This window comes from Gymnogyps californianus, chromosome 3 (assembly GCF_018139145.2).
Source record: "Gymnogyps californianus isolate 813 chromosome 3, ASM1813914v2, whole genome shotgun sequence".
NCBI lineage: Eukaryota > Metazoa > Chordata > Aves > Accipitriformes > Cathartidae > Gymnogyps > Gymnogyps californianus.
The window spans coordinates 23,948,116-23,972,447 of record NC_059473.1 but is presented as its reverse complement, the minus strand read 5'-3'; the positions used below and the strand labels follow the sequence as shown (position 1 = coordinate 23,972,447).

General features: G+C 37.4%; 1 protein-coding gene across 1 annotated transcript in view; it reads right to left on the bottom strand.

Moving 5' to 3' along the window:
• The window catches only part of USH2A (usherin), a 396,109-nt gene that overhangs the window by 78,555 nt on the left and 293,222 nt on the right, over positions 1-24,332 (bottom strand). Inside the window, 7 exon segments of the mRNA XM_050894852.1 lie at positions 1,503-1,657; positions 2,252-2,449; positions 2,863-3,073; positions 5,348-5,571; positions 10,819-11,040; positions 14,066-14,234; positions 22,938-23,136. Of these exon segments, the coding sequence (XP_050750809.1) occupies positions 1,503-1,657; positions 2,252-2,449; positions 2,863-3,073; positions 5,348-5,571; positions 10,819-11,040; positions 14,066-14,234; positions 22,938-23,136 (1,378 nt within the window).

Here is a 24,332-nt window from a genome sequence, read left to right as displayed (position 1 = left end):
TTGTCAGTGTCTCTGCATTTTAACTGCCTGATTTCATATATTTTAAGCACCAGTAAACATGGGGCTAAGCCTCCATATATCCCATGCAATCTGAGCTCTATTGTAGTTATTTGCAACTCCATATTTTTGTAAGGAAACCAAAGATTTTGAAAGCTAGAATAACTTTGCACTTGTTAAGCTCTTTCTACAAAAAAAGAAGAAAAAGGAAAAAGCTAATTTTCTATTGACACATTTCTGCTGTGTCCTACAGAGGCATTTCCAAATTACACTGGTTTAATAAGTGAGTCAGACCTCTTTCTCTTTGAGAATCACTTTTCTTTTTCTGTTATTACCACCATAAAGTATTTATATTATGCCGTAAATATAAAATGTGCCCTCTATAATATATTGTCTTAGTGCATTTGGTGGAATCAGTCCCTACTTGCAGACTTCAGTGTTTGCAACAGTAAACTCCTTAATTACAGGCAAGTGAAATAAGCAGAATTTATTAGCTCAGGCCGATGGTTGCAGCAACCGTGCCTACATAGCTTCCAAACTACAGCTCTGTGTGCAGGTAGAGGACTATGCGCCTATCTCCATCCCTCTGCATCACTGTTTCTTTTCTTATACTTTTGGCTGAGATTTGCACCAAGAAGAAAAACGTTTAAACACCTGAAAAAAAAAATTCAACTTTTTAATCCCATAGATATTATAATTACAAAGCACAGTCATTATTCCCCACCTCTGCCCCACAGACCTTACACTTGCAGTCCTAGAAATTCATTTTCATAGAGGCAAGGATATTATTGTGAAAAAGAGGTCACTTAAGAAATAGTTTTTCCAAATGATGAATAAGGCAGGTACTTTGCAGGATAGAAACTAGAGCTGGTTAAATAGTAGTGCTGGTGAAAGGCATCCATGATTCAAAGTAAAACAAAAGGAAATGAAGCAGTGACAAAGGGAGGGCAGAGATTCTGTTTGCTTAAAAGTGAAGCAGAGGCAGGTTCTACACAAAGTGAATGTAAAGCCTGAAGCAGGTGCAGAGATGGAAAGCCAGTGAAGGGTAATATCGTGGAAGGAGGCTCAGAATAAGAAGGTTGTTGAACAAATTGGTAGACTAGAGCTAAAGCAGATAAACTAAGAAATACCAAGGAAGAAGAGGCTATAGACCTCCTAGTGAGAAGCAAAGATTTAATTTTAAGGCTTAGAGAAAGTGCATTTTAATATTCCTTACTCTACTCTATCATGTACAGCTTTCTCTTTAACAAACATCAGTTCCTACAGTGCAATTTCAGCTTTGCCAAGACTGAGATACTGCTTTCTTCTTCCACTTGCTTGTATCAACCTTAGGTTCCAAATAATCACCTGTCAGTTGTTGAATCCAAATAAGATTATTGAAGTTTTTCACTTACTCACTCAATAATCAGCATGTCTTCAAATTACACCTTTCCAAAAGCATTTTTATGTTACCACACTGGCTGATAAAATTCTGGCACCAGTTCCATAAAGATCAATTCACTAACCTTGCTGCTGTCTGCGCAACCAGCGACAGTGCAGGCTCGCAGCTGGTATGAATATTCTTGGTATGGCTGGACACCACTTGTGTCTGTGAAGCTCATTTCTGTTCCTCTAAAACGCTCAATTCCATTTCGGAGAATGATATAGTGAATAATAAGACCTATTGCAGAAAGAAAGTTTTCCCTTTTGTTAGCTAAGAAATCCTATGTGATGGTATACTATAATAACCTACTGTTCACACAGAAAATACTAAATGAAATCTCTAGGCGACCACCGTAACAGACAATCATCCTGTTTAAACAGCTAATGTCAATTACCAGCTACTCTCCTCAACCTCTACATCAACATCTCGGTATTTCTCAATTTTTATTGAGAGCTATTGCAAGTTTTCTCTCTGTTTGAAAATCATAAGCAAGATTTCCTGGAGGAAATATGAGTATCACCCACTTCTCCCCATGCCAAATATTTTGTAACAAGATTGTGATTTTCTGATCACATTTGCCAATTATTATTACAACTGTTCTCAAAAGAGGCTTCTGGGCACTTCTTAAAGACATGCTAAATTGTCTTCTGTGAAGTTAGACTCTACTCTTATTTGCAATGAAAACGATCTCAACCTAGAATAAATTCTTCTTGCAGAGTTTAGGAATATGTATATTTCAGTGCCAGTGATTAATTAAGAAACGTTTTGTGATTTTTGGAACACTGTTAGTTGAATGACAGAACATACTCTTTTTTTAACTTATATCAATACCATTTGGTTGAAGTGGTTCCTCCCAGTTCAGAAGTATCATGTCTTCCCGATTATCCACTTTGGCCCATTTTGGTGGACTTACACCCTGTGGCACATCTTGCTTAGTGACAGCTCTGCTAATTTCACTGAAACCTCTTCCATAGCTATTCCAAGCAGCCACTCTGTACTCATATGTGATAAAAGGTTCTAGGTTCAGGTCTAGAAAAAGAAAGTTATATATGGATCATCTCAGTCTTATCAAAATACAAAATAACTTTTGTTTATTTTTTTCTGTGCCTATGGGACTACTTCTGTGTTTCAAGACAGATAGATATGGAAGCTGTTCTTTTAGTCAGGGCCATTTTCTGATACAGCAATACTTCTATCAACTTTTGTGAAAGCAGGTTTAGACCTTATGTATTCACTGAACTTCTTGCCACTCATTTCATTTCCCTGAAGATACTGTCCTGATTCACAGGATGATTCTGATGTCCTGATTCTTAAAGAATGCTACTTCACTACAATTGCTTCATGTTTAATTAGAATCCTTGATAGCATTCAGGACATCTTTTTCTCCAGAGTGAATGAAATACACTAGCAAATCACCAATCTGATATGCCACTTTTCCTTACCTGTAAATGAATACTGGTTTGGACTTCCTGTGTAGACAGTCTCTTCTTCAGCTGGACACACACCTTCCTTTATCTCCTTTTCTGTAGCACTCTGTGAACCTTTTATCCACGCACAGATATTCTCCCTAGGATCAAAGTCACACTTTCCACAATGTGCTGTTGCCTCCATAGATAAAGGGCAAAGGATATTAGCCTTGCATTCTTCTTTTACCTAAGGAATACACATACAATTTTAAGATATTTACTGCATCTTCCTTTCTTTACAAATGCTTCCATTAGTATTTTTCTGTCTTTATGCAACATACAAATCAAGCAACCACATTGAGTACGTTGATATTTCTAGCATATGGGAGACCCTTTCAGCCTTTGGCCTGTCTACTGTCTCTGGTCATTAATGCTTTTATAACCCTTTCTAAAAGAAACGGGTTTTTTGTAGGGTTCTTGTATGAAAACATCACAAATGTTAACCACTGGAAGCCCGAATGGCTGGGTTTGTTGAAAGTAGAAGAGTCTATAATCAAATGAGAACAGGATTTTATCTGAGAATTTGAACATTCTGCTCCTGCAAAGGCCAATATCCCGTGGCAAATCAGTAGCAAATTCCCAGCCCCTCACACAGCTTGCCAAGTACACAAGAGGGCTCTGTGCAATTCCTCGGCAGCTGTCAAGGCTGAGAACTCTATCCATGGGCGATATAAATCGTGTCCTCCACCACATCACTCCTAAACAGCAGTTTTGCTGCAATAAGAGGACCTCTGCAAACGTTGATGCAGATATAGGATTTAACCCATAAAGAACAATTCACAGAAATAGAAACATACACTGAACATCCACAAGTTTCCATTAAAATTCATGAAATAATATTTTTGCCAAACCATAAGCTAGAGAGCAATAATTCTCATAAAATATAGGTTTTTGCAGGAAGAAATGTACTGCAATATTTGCTACAAATATTTCTTCCCATTAGGCTACAAACTTTAGAAGGAAAACCAAACAGATTATATCTAATGCTTCCTTAATTCACCTATTGAAATTAGTTTGTTAGCTGTTTATGAACTTCAGCTAATTTAATTTCCCAAACTCAGCACTTTCACAAAAATGACATTGTGATAGATATCAATATAAGATGTAGGATATAGATGGATTGGATTCACATATAAAGTAGCTCCAGAATATGTCTCAGAATATCAGTCCTTTTAATGTTAGTAAATCTACACGTATCAGAAAGCCAGCACTGCTATCTCTTTTCTGCTGCAAGTAAGTGAAATACAAAGCGCTTCTTTTGTTTATACCTAAGGCGTGGATCTAGCATGTTATCTACCAGAATTCATTAACCTATTCTCAGCCATTTTTTGCCTTGCATGAACTACTAATACAATGCATTGAGGAACTGTAGCTGACTCATCACAACACTTGGATTTTCTCTAGGAGAAAATTATTCAGTCTGAAAATGAAATGACATGAAAACCTTGACATGAAAAGGAGAAGATAGAAGAAATATTTGTGTATTAACTTAGCAGATGAATGAAAAGAATACAGGAACACTTGTATGTGGCAGCATGGGGTCTGTTTTTCTTTTTACTTTTGTAATAAATTCCACAATATCCACTTGATTTCCATATTGTAGAATTCACAACATCCAACCCTCTTTCTTCCTCTGTCACCCACTTTCTCCCTCTCTTTATAAATATAAACATAAATAATTATATTAAATAAAATATATAAATATAAATGTATTAAAAATATATAAATATAAAAAAAAGAATATACATATACGTAAACAGGGTTTCCATCCTTTGAAATGTTCTTAAACAAAAATTGTAATAACAGTTGACAACGCTTAGTTTACTCTTACATGAAAACAGAGTGCAAATAAACTGTATAATTCGTTAGGTGCAAAAGGGACCGAAAATATAATACCCTCATTGTTGCTAAAAGTTATACAGGGACCTATCCTAGTACTGCTGAAGCTTACGCCAAAATTGCCACTGGTTTTCTATAGGATCAGGATTAAGTCCATCAAGAAAATATCAATTGCTTTATTCTTATTTATTTTTTTTTTAGGATATTGGGGAATCTATGTCATACTGCCTGCCCAAATTGAAATGTAATAGCATTTTTATACTTTAGAACTGGCCACTTCAATTTCAATTTCCACTTAAGGAACATCATCAGGAACTGCGGTCACAGAACGGAAGCTGGCTATACATGCCAGTCTTGTTAGTATGCCAGCTTTTAGCCACTGTACTAATCTGAAGTGCTGGGCAACACTTCACAGAGGCAGCTAATCATTATTAATTCCTTTAGAATTCATTGCAATAACATCAATCATAGTGAACTCATTCGGTATTAATATGGATGTAATGTGAAAATGAATAATGCACACAAGAGTTTTTATATTCCTATTTTAGAAAAATAGTTATGAACAGTGTATTTCTCTTTCCATCGTCAAATCAGAGCTACCGAGAGATTTTCTATCAATTACCTTCATCATCATTCCAGCTGAAATCTTGTCAGAGCAAACATATTTCAAAGGATTATATCCAACTCCATTACAGCATTCTTCGCTCTTTGGAATAAGTTCAGTCTCACAGCATTTTACTGGCACTTGGTCATTCTTTCTAACATGTGCTAGGAACTCACCACTGGAACCTGAGCAGCATATGGTATCTGACATATTCACGTATTCCTGTCCACAACAGAACATCCCTGAAATGAACAAACAAAAAAATATATCTGAATATGAAATGTAAGTAAATAAATAAATAGATAAAGAAAGGAGAAAGCTCAGAATGCAATATAGCTTGGCATAAAACCATCAGCAGCTGGAATTACGCAGATTTAGCTAAAGTGAGATTAAATTCAAACGTGAGGTGACTGAGGTAAACGTCCTGACTTCTAGACCTGCTGAAAACAATCAAGAATTAGAGGAATAAACAGGGATCCCCTGCAATCAGGTTACACCATTGCTGAACTTTTGTGAGAACCTTTGCTATGAAATACCATACCAAGGTACTGTGCACAGCAGGTCGAAGACAGACTGTTGATGAAAATTTCCTGTAGAACGTAGAAATTGAGAAGGCTTCTCCATGGACTTTCCAGTCAGGTCTCATTCATCCCCCCTCACATGGGCAGTCTTCCAATAGTGTATCTTAGCATTCCAGACTGTTTCATATTATATTTTATGTTTTAAAGTGGGGGTTCATATTAGGTATGTAGAACTGAATGGGTGACTTGCCAAATACCCACAGTGAAGCTTCAGTCATCTAATACAGAGAATTACTCTTTAAGAAGTTAATATCTAAATATAATTTGCATTTCTATAGTGGAATTGATAAGCTGCCAAAATTAATTCCACTGTCTTTCTTCTATTTTTAATGATTTTATTTTAAAATGAAAAGCTCATCATAACCAGTGTAATTTTCCATATATTCACATGAATTATTCTGCAACTGTGAAATGCCAGTGTTGAACTCCACGCCATTTAAAGAAAGGGCTAAATTTTAACTCTGAACCAAATGCTACAAACACCTCTATAATTGGCAATGAAATAAATGTTATTACTAATTCAACTAGAAAGATATCACACAAAAAACCAGGGCTGTGATATACTGTTACATCTACGAAGTAGTTTGTATTTGACATAATTTCTGTAGCATGCAGGCATTTAAAACACATGCAAAAGTGGCCACTTTTCTTACTGCCATTTATTGCAGCAAATCTCTCTTAGGAAGTCATACATAATGAAAACTACTCTTTAAGGGTATGATCCTGCTAAAGCATTCAGAGCATTTCAATCCAATCACTGGAAAGACTAAAAATGGTGACATTACTTGCATACTTTACCTTTTTTCAGGGCTGGTTCCATTCACAGCAATCAAACTGTGATCACCAGCTCTCCAAGAGGTAAATATTTCCTCCTGTTCACGCCCTTTTTCCAAATTGTCCTAGGATTCTACCAATTTTAAGTAGAGAATTAATGCAGAAAATGACTCAATTCAATACTAATAAGCAACTCAGACAGCCCCAAGGGACTTTTGACAGGCAAACTAAAATTTTGATAATGAACTGTTTTTCTATTGAAACAAACAAGGCTGTATTCTTTCCCTGCGAACCTCATCTTTGTTTAACTGAATTAAATTTTTCAGCCAAGATTTCACTCACATAACAAGAAGTGACTCCCTTTCTAGTTTCTTTGGTAAACCATTACTTCTTTAATTATTATCAACCTTGTTCCAGTGTGATAAATTGCTAATTACTTAATACCCTAATCAGCGTTCATTCTTTGCACAGATAAACTGTGACAGCGCCATTAATTTAAATAGTAATTTCACTTAATGGCCAGAACGGCACACCAGATTTTTATGCAGCATTTTCTGAAGACTGCATCCATCACTGCAATATTCTGACATAAAGATGTCTGACGTGCACTAACTCACTTAGGGAGAGCAGATGTTGCAGAGCAGAGTTTGGTAGTAATTCCCATAGTGCATCACTTCAGCATGAATGAGCTGCAAAGGCAGAGGTAGACAATCTTCTGAAACTGCATTGCATAGCCTCTGACCTTTGCTTAATTTATCACATGTAGCACTTGACTCCTGAACCTTGACACCTCAAACGTACATTTTTAAATATGCTCCAAGAAAAAACAAAATAGGACCATGTAATGTTGATGGATTGATTTGCCTTCTAAAAATCACTTTATTCAATTGCTTAAGGATCCAGAAATTCCTATAAGCCCTTGCTGAATTCAGCAAAATACCAAAATACGAACTATTTGTTTGTAAATCAGCTGGAATGTGTGTGTCGTGCTTTATATATTTGTGTTTCATAGGCACATAATGCATTACAGCAAAAAGAAAATCCATGGGCTGGAAAAGACACTTCCTGCTAACAGTGATTTCTGTCAATAATTATTTCATGTTCATACCCAGCAACTGAAAAAGTTTACAAACATAGCTGAGTGATGAATTACTAATTTAGTAAATCTGCAAAACCAATGCTTTCAAAAGGGAAAAATGAGTATTAAAAGGCTTAGCCTTTGGAGCCAGAACAGAGGATCAACAAAATACAGAGCCAGTGTACATTGCAAACTACTCCAAAAATCCTTGGCTTACATGTGGGTATTGCAACTATTACAGATCAGGAACCACAACAGTACAAAGCACCATCTTTCATGAGTCTGGGATGTCAGTATAGTGGCATTTTACTAGCTTTTCTTTTTTTTTTTTTTTTAAAGAGAAAATCCAAGAGTGGTTTTAGCTGACATTATCCTTTATAGCCAGAAATAGACAACTTTGGATAATCACATTGCAGCAGTGGGGCTCAGGATGTGTGTATACAATGGCATCACTGCCAGCCTTTGCCAGTAGATGTCTCTATGGTCACCCCACTAAATAAGGCCAACAAGGGGCGAAAAAAAAACCCTAAGAAAATAGAAATTTAAAAAAAAAAAAAAAGAGTAATGTGAGATGGACAAAACATCTCTTTTTGCAGGACGGACTCTCTGAAAAAGGTATACAATGGCAAATGAAAAAGTTCTACAATCCAAGCCCTTAAACCAACATTCAGTGAAAATCTGGGTCTAGATTCTGCAGAAACATGCTGCTTTCAAACTGTCACGCAACAATAAGGCTGTGCACGAGGCTTGCACTTTTAGTGATTGTGTTTTTCTTGTATGATTTTTTCAAGGACTAAAACTCCCAAACAAAAGCCTTAAATTGCCATTATATTTTTAACTATGGCATTCATTGCCAACTACAAAACAGAGCTTCAGAAGCATTTCAGCTTTTGCATAAAGCAACCCCTGTTACCTCTTCCCCTTCTAGACAATGAGAACAGCTTTCCAATTACCATATTCTTGCAAAATTCTACTTATCCATTTGCTAATGATAAGTAAATTATGTTTTTATGTAAGAGTATTTTTTCCATTAGAATCATTATAATAATAGGTATAGGGAGCAGGTAGATTTTTGTGCCTGGCTTGTGCATTTTCATGATATATTTAGCAAGACTGAATTACTCTAAGAAATTAAGCAAAAACCTATTGAGCATGATGTATACGATATAAGAAACCACAATCTATTCTATGCTTAATGCAAAAGAATACGATCTCTTTTCAACTATAGCGCTAATTCATCTTTCAAACCTGTATTTGCGTTCAGCTGTGTGCTGGCTCACAGCACAAAGTCCTCACAGAAAACCTGTGAGCGATGTAAAAGCCACTGTTGTCTTTTTTAATAGCCAAAAAAATGTCATCCTGACCCATTCTCAAGAAAAATGGTGTAAATGATAGAGTGCTATAGGCTAAACACATTTTAAAAAGAGGGGTATAAAGGTTTTTTAAATATATATATATTTAAGGAAAAAAACTGTTAAGAATACATATATACTGAAATGAAGAACATAACTTTCATCCCAAGATACCTGTATTACACTCCTACACAACTCATCTGCCCAGAGAGAGCAGTAAAAACATAAACGCTACCCCAGCAGTTCTGTTCCAACAGCATCTGTTAATTCACTCCATTTATAAAATACATATTGACAAAGACAACTGAACTGGGACCAGGGAGATTTGATTTGGTGTGAGAAAGTCAATTCAATGTGATTTTGTTAAAGGGCTCCTGCAGGCAAATAAAAGAGTTTAAGTAATAAAGTACATAAAGAGATGTTTTATGAGCCAGCCCCGTCTTGTGGCAGCCACACAATTGCGCGGCTATGCAAGAGGGCCTTGTTCGGAGCTGATATTGTGAGCCTTGCGTAGACGCTGTAGATCAGGCACAAGTAGGGATCACAGTGAGAGGGAGCTAAAATCATGCAAGCGGTGCTCTTCATGAGTCCATGAGTCACCACTGGAAGGGAAGGATAGTATAGAAACCGCAGAAAGTGTTGCAATGGCTCTTCTGATTAGCCCTTCCTGACAGTCAACACAGAACTAGGGTACTTCTAATACCACAGCAGCTGAAGGATCCAGTGAATGCAAAAAATAAGCTGAAGACAGACTTCATTTTTTGGGAAAGGAGGAGTTCAGCCTTCAGATCTGGATTCTTAGTTATATATTAAGATCCTTAGTTGCACAACTAGAGGCTCAAACTGGCACACATATGGTGAAAGTGCTGCATCACTCATCTTTGTACACCAAGCAGAACTGGGTACTAAACCTTCATTATTTCTGTGTTTTGAAATCGGGCCCCCCTTTGAGACTGCAATTGTTTCTGAAGTCTTTTTGTCAGGCTGAGAAAGCCTAAGGCTGAAGGTATATAATTTGTCTAATAACTGTGGAAAGAAGAGACACCTGAAAATACCTGAATAAGGTTTGTAATAATACCTCCAATCTCTGTCACCAACCAGTCACAGAATGCTTTACGAGGAAGTAGGGTTCAGATTGTATCTCTGCGTGATGGAGTAATTTCCTACGGTGTGCAAGAGATTAATGGGATACACCAGATGAACAAGTGACTAGTGCTAGGGATTAAGTTTTGTTAATTTTAAACAGCAGCAGGTTTACCCCATGTAGATACATAAGTGAGGGACATAGACCGTGAAGCAGATAGCATCGTAATCTTCAATTTCTAGGTGACTAACCCCACATCTCCAGAGCAAATGGAAAATCCCTGCACTGGGATGCATGGCAGCACAAGGCAGCCAAGTCTAACCTCTGCTCTGCTCATTGAGAGAGGACTGGTCCTATTTCCTGACTGGCATAATGAAATATCATGCACTCCTTTTGGATCTTCTGGTGTCTCCAGCCCCTGCAGCTTTTGGACAAAGGCAAAGAAGGGTTATTGAAAGCTCACCATTTTGCAGTCTGTCAGAATAGGTGAGTAAAGTGCAACATCATGTTAACAAATTGGCATACGCACTGTAAATCTGAGTGTGTCACTGCTGAATGGTTAGTGTCACAAGAGATTTAGAAAGATGAAGACCCTTTTTTCTTGAAAACTTATCACTTACCTGTGAGAGGTCTGTGTGCAGTCCCTTCTTCTTCATCACCACAACAGACCAAGTCCGTGCTTATGACTTCTCCACCACAGCACTGCTGATTGAAACTGTCATGGAGGGATCCACCACAGCAGATTTGATTGCCTGATGTGGAGTAAGGCATTCCCTGGCAGCAAGAGTCACCAATTCCAACTGAAACTCTGTTTTGCTCTTCGTTAGGGCAACATACTTCTCCTGTCAATTTACGAATACAATTAAAGATTTTATGCATTTATAGCTCTTGAAATCCCTGAGAGGCTTTTGCCTAATAGCAACGAGTCTGGGTTCACACACTAGTAGCTTCATGTACAAAACGTTCCATGTGAAAGCATGGAATCACTTGGTGCTTTAGAATGCTGTAAAAGTATTATATTCATTTGTAATAATAATTAAAGAAACATGCATTCATGAATTCAGGGCCAAGACTCTGTAAGATATCAAAATGCAAGCATGACAAAGACAAACTGAGAAGAACAACAAAAATAATTTCTGTAAAAATTATAATTATACAGCTGAAAACCTTTAAGTAGAGACAGCTACATAGTAAAGAGAGTTCGTTCTTGCTATGATTGACAGAACAGTCAGCCTACTTATTCTCAGCAAAAAATTTCCTTGTCTCCTCCAAAATCATTCCAAACTCATTTTGAAGAACTAATTCACATTCCTTAAAGAGTTTTTCAGTGTCGCTCAGGACTTCATCTCCCAAAGAACTTAAGGATTAAACTCACTTTAAAAATTAAATACCACCATCACAGTCAGTGGGCTTGGCTGCTACTTAAGCAAAAGCATCAGCTTTTGCAGGAGAAGGCCTTAGGATAAGACCCCCAATGAGACTGACACTATAATGGTGGGCTACACTGGGCTGGGATAAACTGGGTGCTATGAATGGAGTAGATAGTGCTATAAAGGACACAAAAATTATGGTAAATGGCAATAATTTTCATTCACTAGTGTATGCACTTGATCTGATCCAGTGTTCTAAAAGTTATATTTTTGTATTGTCTTTCTGTGTTGCAATGTTTTCTGCGGCTCAAATGTCATTTGGAAGGACTAGGGTTTTTGTTCTGCTATTGAAGACGGGTAATAGAGGTGATTAAAGTATTTGGATTCTTGATTGTTAATAAATGTGTTTTGATTTTTAAAACTCATTTTTCTCATTGAAAGTAATATCTCAAGTCCTTTTCTTCTGAAAGGTTGGGAATTACAGACAGAGCGCCCTACACCCAATGCAGCTTTTGTCAGAAATAAACATGTGATACGATTGTAATGAGGGACAATGATGTAATGAGATGAGGGAGAACACTGTTTTCCTTCCCCCCCGCATTCCTTGCCAAAGAGGTGCCTGGGTGGTAGTAGCATTATTTGTTCTGCTCTGCTTTAAGAATCTCTCCTCCCATCTTATTTCTGGGATGGATGCTTGCACTTCTTTGTGCACTACTGTTTCAGAAACTGAGATTCCTGCCTTCCTAATTTGTAATCTTCATGCCTTCAGCCCAGTGTGCTTCAGTACATCTAGAGCTATCAAGCTGGCCAAACAACATCTGGGAAATATGTATGCTTAGAGAGTTTCCTGTATAAATAACTTTATCAAATAAAGTCAATAATAAACAAAAAAAGATGAGAACAAATTTTTAGACTATAATAGATATAATCTGTTTAGATACTTCATCATATTTTCCTGCATTCCTCGGAATCTAATTTAGTTGCTACACAGAGAAAGTATTAAAACACAGAATGTAGCTTACATCTATTGGAAATAAAACTGTTTTTTTTTAAAGAACTATTAGACATAAGACACAAAGGATCAGTAACCTTCTCATTAACCTCTCAAAATGGGATCCATTCCAAGCTAGGCTTGAAAATGTTCTCTCTCTGAAAACTACCATGCAGTCTTACCAGTTAATTGTTATCCTTATCAAAGAATGACCCACATTAACATTTAGCTTGAGGTTATTAGCATATTTATAAAAATAAAAAAGAAAAAAGTGACCAACATTGTTCATGTTGCTGCCCTTTAGAGTATGGAAAAAGAGAATGCAGCAAGTATACTTAGAAAAAAAATAATGTTTAAAATCATGTTTAAACATTCACTGTTTCATGCTTGTGGACTGCTGACTGAACAAGAACTACTTTCAGATATAAGAGATTTTGTTTCACTGTGCTTTTCTTTCTTGATGTAAACAACATTAAGCTAGTTAACAAAGACCGCTGGATGGGGACAGAGGTCACAGTATAATCTCTCCATTTCAGTACATTGAGATTAATGAGGCCAGCAAAATACTCTTCTCTGGTTCTTCCATGTGATAGCATTTTTCTGATGACATCATGGAAGGCATTCTAATATTGTGATATATGAATTACTTTTCAAAGGATCAGAACTTGGGATGTGCTGAATGTGTTGGCAAAAATTCAAGCATTTCTGAGCCTAGGGAATGTGTGCCAGCTCATGAGTAATGGAAGCATTTTAGCTCCTGGCCTGACAATTGCCTACAAAGAGATATATGCTCTGAACACTGCCCCCTGAAAGGGCTCTCCTCCCCCTTTTCCTCCCCTCTCCCTGTCAAAAACCCACCAACAAACTGGAAAACCAAACTCTGGACAACAGCACAGAAGTGCAGTTTTGGCAAACTTCCCAAACAGTTCTGAGAATAAGAGTACGATCAGCCTTAAGAAAAGGATAAATTTCCATCAAAGATAATACATGTGGGATGTGTACTTTGATCTGTAACACTGGTAGAAACAAAGAGTAGACAATGCGGAAACAAGTAGAAGTGACGTAATCCATCGTATCAACCCCAAATGCTAACAATTGTTCCACAAAAGAAATGGCTAGGGAAAATCACATGGGGTCAAGTCAAGCAGAGAACTAAACCGCACCACTAAATTGCCTGATGGTGTTCCTATTAAGCAGAACTGCCCTCCCCATTATGCGGCACTTACTGCAATTAAGTATAGTTTGGCATAAATTAGTTCTCTGGGAAATGACCCAATCATCAGGTTTCATCAATTAAGCCTTTCTTGTATAAACAGTGTACTGTGTTTAGAAGACAAAGTCCGTGCAATTTTCTTTGCTTATCCCACTGAACACAAGTCTCAAAGACATCTAGAAATCTTGATAAATCCCACATTTATTGCTGTGTTTTCATTCTCCTTGGTTTAACAGATACATCAACTTTGTTGTTTTGTTTCTTTCAAGCACTGGAAAGGAGTTGTCTCTTACCTACTAATACCCTAGTGTAATAGCCACCACAGCACCGATGTTTCGGTTGCACAGCGTGTATCTGACCACCACAGCAAACCCCTGGTGAATTAAGAATAAATGGAATGTACTTGTCCTCACAGCATTGGAAGCCAGGTTTATTGTCGTGCAGAATCCCATTACAACATACCTAGAAGTAGTTAAAAAAAAAAAAAAATCAGTAAGGCAATATCTGTTGAACAGAACGCAATGTGTTCTCTGGCAAAAAAACGTATATGAAAATGTGTACAACACATCCTAGTACGGACACTAATATGACTGCAGTCAAATAAAATGTAACTTGGCTAAAATCCTGTGCCCTCCAGCATTATCAGACTTCAATAAACTACTATGTATCTGACAGAATGCTGCTATTTTGTGGCCTTCAACCATACTGCACCTTAATAAAATAGTCCATTAATATGAATCATCTTCATATGCCTTACAGGCCATTTGGATCTCTCAATGTGGAGTAGATTGCAATATGGAGATATAATCTACCATCACATTATCCTTCTCTTTTCTCCCCAATTCTTATTTATTTATTTATTTATTCATTTATGATGAAACATGTCATCTGAAACCCTTACAACTAAAAAACAGTTTTTCCCAATATGGGCTCTTGGGTTTTCTTTCACATAAAAATAAGTGGAATTTTCTTCTTATAGCACATGATCACTTATTTATGACCACAGTTCTTCAGACAATGTGATCTCAAGAGAATAGTATTTATATAAGGATTTTTTTTTTCAAAATAAAATTTACATGGAAATGAATTTTGAAAAGGCCTTTTAACTGTGGATTTCTTTCTAGGTGCTGTCGAGAAAATTACACGCTTGAACAATCAAATAATTATTTGTAGACTTACTCCTGTATCGATAGAGTGGCACACTGTATGCACAGCAAATCATATAGAACAGTCAGTAGAATCATCATAAAAATTGTAAACTCAGAACCTACAGTCAGTGCAACTTCTATTAGCCAGAAGGATGCCTCTTACAGCTAGACAGAAAATGCAGTTGGCAGTGCAGTGCAGATGTTAGAGCAGAGTTGCTCCTTTGTTTTCTTTTGACATGGAGCACTTCCGCCCCTGACTTTAACCACATTCTAAATCAGGTTATCTCAGCAGCAAAGAAAGAAAGTGTTCCTCTAGAAGGATCTTTTGTTTACCTAGGTACTTGTCGTGGTTTAACCCCAGCCAGCAGCTAAGCACCACGCAGCCGCTCGCTCACTGCCCCCCACCCCTGGGATGGGGGAGAGAATCAGGAAAAAAAAACCTCGTGAGTTGAGATAAAGACAGTTTAATAGGACAGAAAGGAATGAAAAACAATGATAATGATAATAATAATATGACAATAGCAATACTAAAAGAATTAAACTATACAAAGCAAGTGGTGCACAATGCAATTGCTCACCACTCGTTGACCGATGCCCAGTTAGTTCCCGAGCCGCGATCCCCCTCCCAGCCAGCTCCCCCAGTTTATATACTGGGCATGATGTCATATGGTATGGAATAGCTCTTTGGCCAGTTTGGGTCAGCTGTCCTGGCTGTGTCCCCTCCCAGCTTCTTGTGCCCCTCCAGCCTTCTTGCTGGCTGGGCATGAGAAGCTGAAAAATCCTTGACTTAGTATAAACACTACTTAGCTACAACTAAAAACATCAGTGTGTTATCAACGTTATTTTCCTACTAAATCCAAAACACAGCACTATACCAGCTACTAGGAAGAAAATTAACTGTATCCTAGCCGAAACCAGGACAGTACTTTAATTACTAGCTGACAAAAAACTTTAAAAAATGTATTACTAGGCTCAGGACATCTAATTTGTATTACAGTTATAACGTTAATACAAATACATACATACAGAAAAAATATTATTACTTTTCTTAAGTCATAAACAAATTCTTCTTGACTTCAGAAAGATGATGCGTTGTTTTGTTCACTTTTGAATCTCCTTTACTCACTCACCCTTGGGAGTATTAGGTTAGGTTCTGAAGTTACAATTTACAATACATAAACAATATGTAACCCAAAATTAACATGAGGTAGGGCAGAAGGTGTTCTTGTTTCCTCATTATACTTTGAGGTTTTATAACCTTATATACTTTGAATTGTCACACAGTTTTCTGCTTTTCCAGCACACTTTCTCATTCAGCATGTTTTAGACTACCAACGTAGCTGAATTTTGTCATTTTCTGGTCAGGAATTTTGAGTCTCTGTAGGTCCTATTATATTATTTTGCTGTCCACCTTGTCACTAGTAATATAATCCAATCTATGAATTTAATTAACCTACTGTTCTTTCTTCCAGATCATTAGTTAAGATGTCAAATAAAACTCTGCTTTACACCTCTTCTCCGCTTCCTATCTTTTGGATATTTTTTTATGACTGGCACGCTCTCCAGGCTGAGTTTTTCTTCATTCGCTATTGGCTCCAGAGCAACCTAGAAGATTACCTGGTCTCTCTGTATTTCCAAGTCATTTAAAAGCATTCTTCAAAATATCAAAACAAGTACTATTGTGCCACTGTCCTCAGAACAGAACACATTTAGCAACAATTCTTGACACTTGTAAAAAATGGCCTCTGTCCTGTCCTTTTTACTGCATCCTGAGCTTGAGACACCAGAGCCAGTAAATGCTGTACCTGCCTGTGTGAAAGGAGGCCAAATACATGTTCCTCTCACATTTTTGGTCCCAATTTGTGTGCCCCTTGGGATTGTGTCTCCCTCTGTGATCTGCCTAGCCCAATTTCTCTTCCTCTTTTCATGGATTTCATTTGTCGTACCTGTACTGTTTCCTTCCTTTCAGTGATGCACACCACCCAATTTTCACCTGAACACAGTCTTTCCATCTTTCAGATAAAGAAACTTGCGCATCTTTGGCATTATTCAGGCTCAAATGCTTGAGCAGCCATTTTACTTTCCATGCGATGTTTCCAGTTTTAAGAAATGCCCCTTCTCTTGTGAATCCTCAGTAGAAACAGCTGCTCTGCGTACTTCACACAGGCACTGGGAGGGCTGTTTTAGTACTAACTCTAAAGCATTCTGGTTGGAACATTATTTATAAGATTGCATTATTACTGGTGTCTCTTCTTTTCCTCCTGAATTCCCTCAAAAAATCCCCAGCTGAACACCCAGGTATGTTACAATAGTTTCAGCAGCTACTTTTCCTTATTAAAAATTATTTAAGATCCTCAGTATTTCTTAATACCATATAGACAGTTTCCAAAAAGGGGTCCAGTCAACTCTAAAACACATTCAGACTCTCATCTGACATTGCCGATTGATATAGTTGGTGCTATTATTATGTAGCTCCATAACATCCTCTGCAGTCAGCTGTAAATTGTTAAATAACACTTTTTTGGCAGTCCTCTAAAGATAGTTAGTTTCTATTTGCATTGATATTCAGCCCAAGGATTCTGCATTATCAATCCATAAAATAAAATGCATTCAAGTAATGCTAAAATTATGTCATAGACAAAGAAGAAAAGCAGATGGATTGAAAGTTATAGTGGCAAAAGGTTATTATTATCTCATCCTCTTAGATCTAAAAGTGACAGTCCCAACTGGATGGTGTTACTATGTACATGAAAGTAGAAGCCTCGTAGCGATCAGATACAGTGACACCAACATTTTAGGCAGGTCGGAGATCTCACCCTCGTACAGAGGGTTGAATGCTTGACATATGCTTGCTAACCAGAAGATCTTTATTATCTATGGAGATGATACAAGATGTTCATCCATAGCTATCATGAGAGCCCTTAAAAATATTGGTAGACTGAGTTACTCACAAATCAATCCTGTAGTTATCCACCCATCCAAGCCCACAGAGGGACTGTGACCCAGGAGCACAGGGACTGGGAAGGGCTGGGCATAAAGAAAGGCTTATTATGATACCTGAGAAAGGCCCAGTCAGCCATGACAGGAGCACAGAGTAACTAGATATCAGATCTCGCAGGCAGGATTACACAATATTTTAACAATTTTTAAAAATACTCCAAACTTATCTATGCAACTCTCTTTTAATTAAAATTGTGTCATCCCTGGTCCCTCTGCTTGCTGAAGACTTTGCTGAAGGATATTATCCGGCCTTATGGACACATGCCAGTTGAGCTAGGACTGATTTACTCAAATAAACAGATGTGCTAGGCAGCCATGTTTATCCTTCTTGTCAAACGCTTGCTGCCAGAGCCACTTTGTGAAATAGCAATTCACAAAACACTCTAAGGAATTCCTATTAGCTACAGGAGTTCATTAAAAATTTCTGCCTGTGGAGCAAACACCAGAGTAATGATTGACCCATCATGTTCTCATGTGAGAGGGAATATTTTAAATTAGCAAGGCTCATTCTTTTTTACTTAAATTATCTCTGAATCTATGTAGACACCCTTTTTTGCTAAGTATACTTACTCACCCATTCCTTTTCTCAAACTGCTGTTCTCTTTTGGTAATTGGTACAGCCTTAGATCTAAAATCCATGAGCAGAAATTATTGTTATTCTGTTACAAATAACTATATATTATCTTACTAAAAAGAGTTTCGTTTCCTGTCTTCCAGGTGTGTTACAACACACACTATACATGAAGTGTTATCTTTTTAAAGGTTCTCTAAGCCTGAAAGAACTTGAAAAGAATTTGCACAATATTGCTAGCATTAATAGTAAATTTTACATAAATATTGATGGAATATCCTTCACCAGTGTCAAGATGTGTTAGTTTTCACTCCTGAAAATCGTGTTTTTGAGGCTAGCTATCAAGCCACCATTTTGCTCCTCCTGTTCTTAAAGAGAAGAGTCCTGCTGGTGTTTTTAACAAATGGCACGTGTTAATTACGATGAGTAAAGGGGTAAGCCTGTACTTCCTAGTAATGTCAGAGTTATATTTGATTAGTTCATTAACTGCAGATTTATACAGCTTGTTGCTACTGAAAATAAAAAGTGCTGAAGCTGTATTAACACCTTCAGTCAGGACCCTTTTAACCGTTGATGTTCATACTCATGATCCATTGCATACAGAAATTATTAACCTTTATGCCACTATTTTAATTACTTTTTTACTGTACCTGTCTCATTATTTTCAGTGTTCACCTCAGGATGCCAGTAACAACAGAAGGACAGTTTGGTAGCTACATGCCTTCCCCATTGGTACTGAGATTATGCTCCCTGATGGGTGAAGCTAGAGCACATTCTCTTGTTAATTGAAGTACATCTCTGCAGATCTCGTGATATGTGCTCTGTAAGCTGATGTCTGTTTTGAGATTTCAAATACGGATAGAGTTATGGATCACACCTTACTGAAAACAGCTAGGAAAAGACTGTCAATTCTGGCAGCTTGGAAACACCCAAGCAGCACAGGTCTGTTACTGTAAAAGGTACACAGGACATAGGGACCCTACTGGCAGCTGACAAAATTCATCATGAGAGTGTATTCTCAGCTTTTCTGCAAAACTATACACAAAAAACCCTTTCCAAATTCTTTCTGCACTGAAGAATTGTAAATCCATCCAAGTCTGATTACAAACACCAGGGTAAGGGTACCAGCCACAGCACTGTGTTAGCTTTAGTTAAAATAACAAAGATTTCTAACATTGAAGCAGAAAAACAGATAACAACTAGAAACAAGAAGTAGGATTCTGTTGCAAAGATTATTTAGGATAGCAGGAACCTTTTTGGGTCTTCATTAGGCTTAATATCAGGCCTACATGAGCCCATGAATGTGCATGTACTCATGTCCCTTGTAGTGAAAAGGTCATCTGCTCTTTCAGAGATTCCCAAGGCAGCTCTGAGCAAGTTGGTTTATTTACACAGCACAGTGCTATGCAGAGATACTAACCTGGATCCCAAACGCAGCACACATATACCGGTGCAGCCCTGCACCTGGGCTATTTAGCACTGCCTTTCTGATATAACTGCGCTACTTAGCTGGACCCAACTCAGCCAATGTTAGCTGAAGAGTCTCTGCATCCCGCTCTGCTGTGTAGTGAAAACACGCTTGTATTCCTATTACTGAAACACTTTGGTTTCTATGGATGGAGGGGATTATATTTTGGTGATCTCTTATGTAGATAAGAAATTATAACAAATCCCTCTTTTTCTGCAGTGCCTTACAATAGCAAGCTCATGATGCCAAATGTAACCCATAAATCCATAAGGAAATATTAATAAATAACCCAAGACATATCTCCGAATTATTTTTGTACAAAAGGCCTAGTTTTCCTCTCACTTTATACTCAAGGAAATCAAGGAAATTTTAAGATGGAAATGAGACCCATTGTATCTTGCATACAAGGTGCAATAAATGACCTGAGCAAAAGTGAGAACTCCACAACCTATTTGTCTATCGGAACTACATACACACAATCTCCCTGCTTTTGCTGACCAGTCTATCATCAAATGAACAAAAAACTTGTTTATTATTCTGGATCTAAACATTACTTAAACTGTTCAGCATTTAATTCTCAGTGGCATCTCTTTGCATTCGGCTGTACAATTAATGTATGGTGAATAGCAGCTGGCACAGTGACAAGAGGCTTTCTTTTCAGAGTAAGTGTATGCTGGTCAGTGTTGCTTTTCTTCACTTCTGTCCAGTAGACTGTCAAATCTAAGGACCACATATACTAGCATAAATGCTTCAGCATTATAGCTGGCATAAACTGACAGTGAATTCTATGAAAGCGTGACAGAGGGCTGCCACATAAGGTCTTATGCTGTCCCTGTCGCAGATTCTAGTTTAAGTGGAACACGGATGTGCCAGGAGCTCCGTAGATATCTCTTACAGACATTTTGGATGGCTAGTGTGGATACACATAGCAAACCAGGCAAAGTGTTGGGAGGGGAATTTTAATCAATTCACCCACAAAAATTACTCCCATGTCATTTTATGTGTGAGTGCTTGTTTCCTGTGGACCTTTCCAGTCGTTAATTATATATCCATTACTTAACAAATAGCACCCACTCCTAACCACAGTCTCTCAGAATACAGAGACACCATTATAACAAAATAATGCAAAATTAATCCGAAAAAATTAGGAAGTCAGGAAGATATAAAAATAAATGGACACTGTCCAAGCTCAAAGTTACTATAAACGCACAAAAACTGAAAAAATAAAAACGGAGAAGAAAACTTCTAAAATGAATATAATACAAATTCAACTCATACACATGCCAAGATCTACTAAAAAGTCTACCATGCTAAAAACCTGAAATAAGTAAATTTACCTTTTAGAACAAAGGACTGCCCATAATTCACTTGCAAGATTTCAGAAATACATATGTTTAGTATAGTATTGCTTTCAAGGGAACTCAGAAACTAAAGCTGTATTGGCTGGAATAATTTATATTTTGATTTGAATCCCTCAAATAACTCACTCCTCTAATTACTGTCTTGTCTGACAGGGAATCTTGTGAATACATATTGTTTGCTTTAGTCACGGAACATGTGATGATGCCTTTGACAAATAGGGACACTATTTCATTACATTAAATCTTACTTTCAAACTAAGAGTTTTCTACCTCATTTGTCAATAAAAACCATTACAGACTCCCGCTACGCTATTGATCCTACTCCTAAACAGGAACTCATATGAAGATTAACCTGAAAATAGCCATAATTTAAAAATACATCTGACAAATCACAATGGCATTCAGAGCTGCTCATCATTGTCATGTAACAGCCACCCACTTGTAGCTGAATCTAAATAGATTTTCTGTACTGGAGAATCTGATCATTAAGCACTTAGTCAAGGAAGAATTTAAGGGGGAAAAAAAACCCCAGCAAGTCATGTTAATAACCACTATTTGCCATGCAGGCTTTGAGGAATGATTCTTCACACAGAGAGGAGCTTTATAATTTTACTAGTGTTTTTGAAATTCTGCATACACCTAGAAGATTTCCTATGGCCTTTAAGTGGTCCAATGCGATCACTTTATGCCAAAGGAGCCATATGAACTACCATCATGTGCTCCACAGATACCTGAATACTTGAGCTGACAAAGAATCTCATCTAGTAGTCTACAGTGTGTGATCTATGGCACGCAGCTGAGCAAAACTGACTGTTCCAAGTGGGATGCAAAAATACATACAGAGATCTATACACATATATACCCACCAAGTAATTTGTCACAATGGGATTGGATCAGTGGATTCAGGAGGTTGGTACTGAGATTCCTCAGACTTCCATTACACGTGGCTTGTGAGATTTACTTTGGATCAGATACAGCCTGATTCCTTGGCATGAACATCTGCACTACGCACGCGGAGCAAAGCTTTCTGAAGGGAGGAAACTTCAGATGCATACTTGTGAAGTGAGGTGGTCCACAGACTGGTTGGGAGCCTAAAGTCCCCATTCAGGGCTGGAGCATATTTGAAGGGTTTTTGAAACACAGGTTCTAGCTTTGCTTCCTGTGCAAGGGATTTAGTTCGCAGGTATTAAAACCACTTCTACCCTGAACCAGCATGTAGTAAATGAAAACGATCTGGGGATTCACTTCAGAACTGCGCTATTGCTCCAAACTAAAGTGTTAATGCAGGACACATTCATAAATGCTGACCAATTCATTTCTTCTGAAAGGAGAAATAAAGTCAACAATCACAGACTTAAGACAACAGAATCACTTGTCATCAGCTGACTCACACACACTGCTGGAGATTTTTGCACAGCTAGCCCTGTACTGAGCTCAAACGTCCATATTTGATTTTAAAAAGTTTCAAGACACGTATCAGAGCCTTGATTTTAAAATATCAAAAGAAACAGAACCCTCCACTTCTCCTCCTCTGATAACTAAAGAGGTTTGGTTTACACACTTATTCCTAAAAATATAATTTTTCATTACATCATTAACTTAAGAATATACATGTACCTTCAGCTCTGGATGATAACACACTTCTCCACAGATATTTTCATGCTTTTTACATTCTAATGAGATGCACATTCTATTACTTTTGCTGCTTCTTGGAGTCTTTGATGGGGTACACCTCTGCCACGCTTTACGTAAGAGCTCATATCCCAGGATAATGCCATTTGGCTGTCCTGGTGATGCCCAGTTGATTTGAAGAGATCTACAATAAGCAGAAAATTAACATCTGTTAAATTATTGAAAGTATTTATGCTTCTATGGATACTTACATTAAAGGATTAGCATATAGTAGTTCCATTTTATACTAGTTCACATGGACTGAAATATTTTGAAGTGTCCAAAATGTTCCTCTGGATGGTGAATTTCACAGCTGCTTTAATAACTGAAAGGTGTAAAAGTTTGAAAAAAGTGTCAATATGTGCTAATACTCTGGGAAAATAAATCACACATGCAATCAAAGTCCTTAAAGGTTGCTATTTAAAAGACATCTCATTCATACTTCTGGAAACTTATGGGTAACAAACTTTCTAGCATTTTACTTGTTTCATTTCAGTGATGGGAGAAAGGCTTCAGTATGCCTTCCTGGTGCTATAGCAAAGGCGTACATGAACTATTGTCAGGGCTGGCGTGACTGTTCCATTCTCAGATAAGAACCTGTTAGAGGACGGGCAGTTTGGAGGCGAAAGACCACCCCCTGCCCTCTGAGCTGTCGCCAGTGCCGCTTACTCACATTGTGCTCAGTCACCATTTAGAACAGAGCGGTATTCATCTTGCCTTTTCTCTGCTTTCAAAAACATTATACAAAAAAAGTATGTTGCTTTGAAAAGTATTCTTCAATAGAAAATTAAAAGAAAGAACTCATCACAGCATCAGTAAGCACTAGTTCTCTTCTGTGCTTGAATACTTTCATTGACATAAAATTAGAAGTAAAAAATGCAAGTGTTTATCACAAGACTCAAGACTTCTGACTTTGAGCACAAAAACATGACTGCAGCAGCCCGCAAAAGACTGTCTGTAAAACAAAATCCTGTTGTTGATTTCAGGCTTGATATCAGACCATCATCAGTTTAAGGAAGAAAGTATCTTGAGGGAAAAATCATGTTGAACTGTAGCATGCCTGTCACTACTAAAAATGTGCAGATATTGGCTCCAAAATCTCACTTAATTTTACGATTAAAAAAAAAAGGTCAAAAGGGACATTTGAAATGGAAATTTGGTCTGTCTTTTATAATGTACACATTTTACATTGATATTTCAAATGAAAACTTCATTTCTTGCATAATCACTCTGGAACGTTGCATAAGACACAAATTTCTTTCACTATGACTCTCTTTGGGTAGAGAGAAGGAGATCCCAATGCTACATGTAGATCAATAGGAGGACTGACAACATTGCATA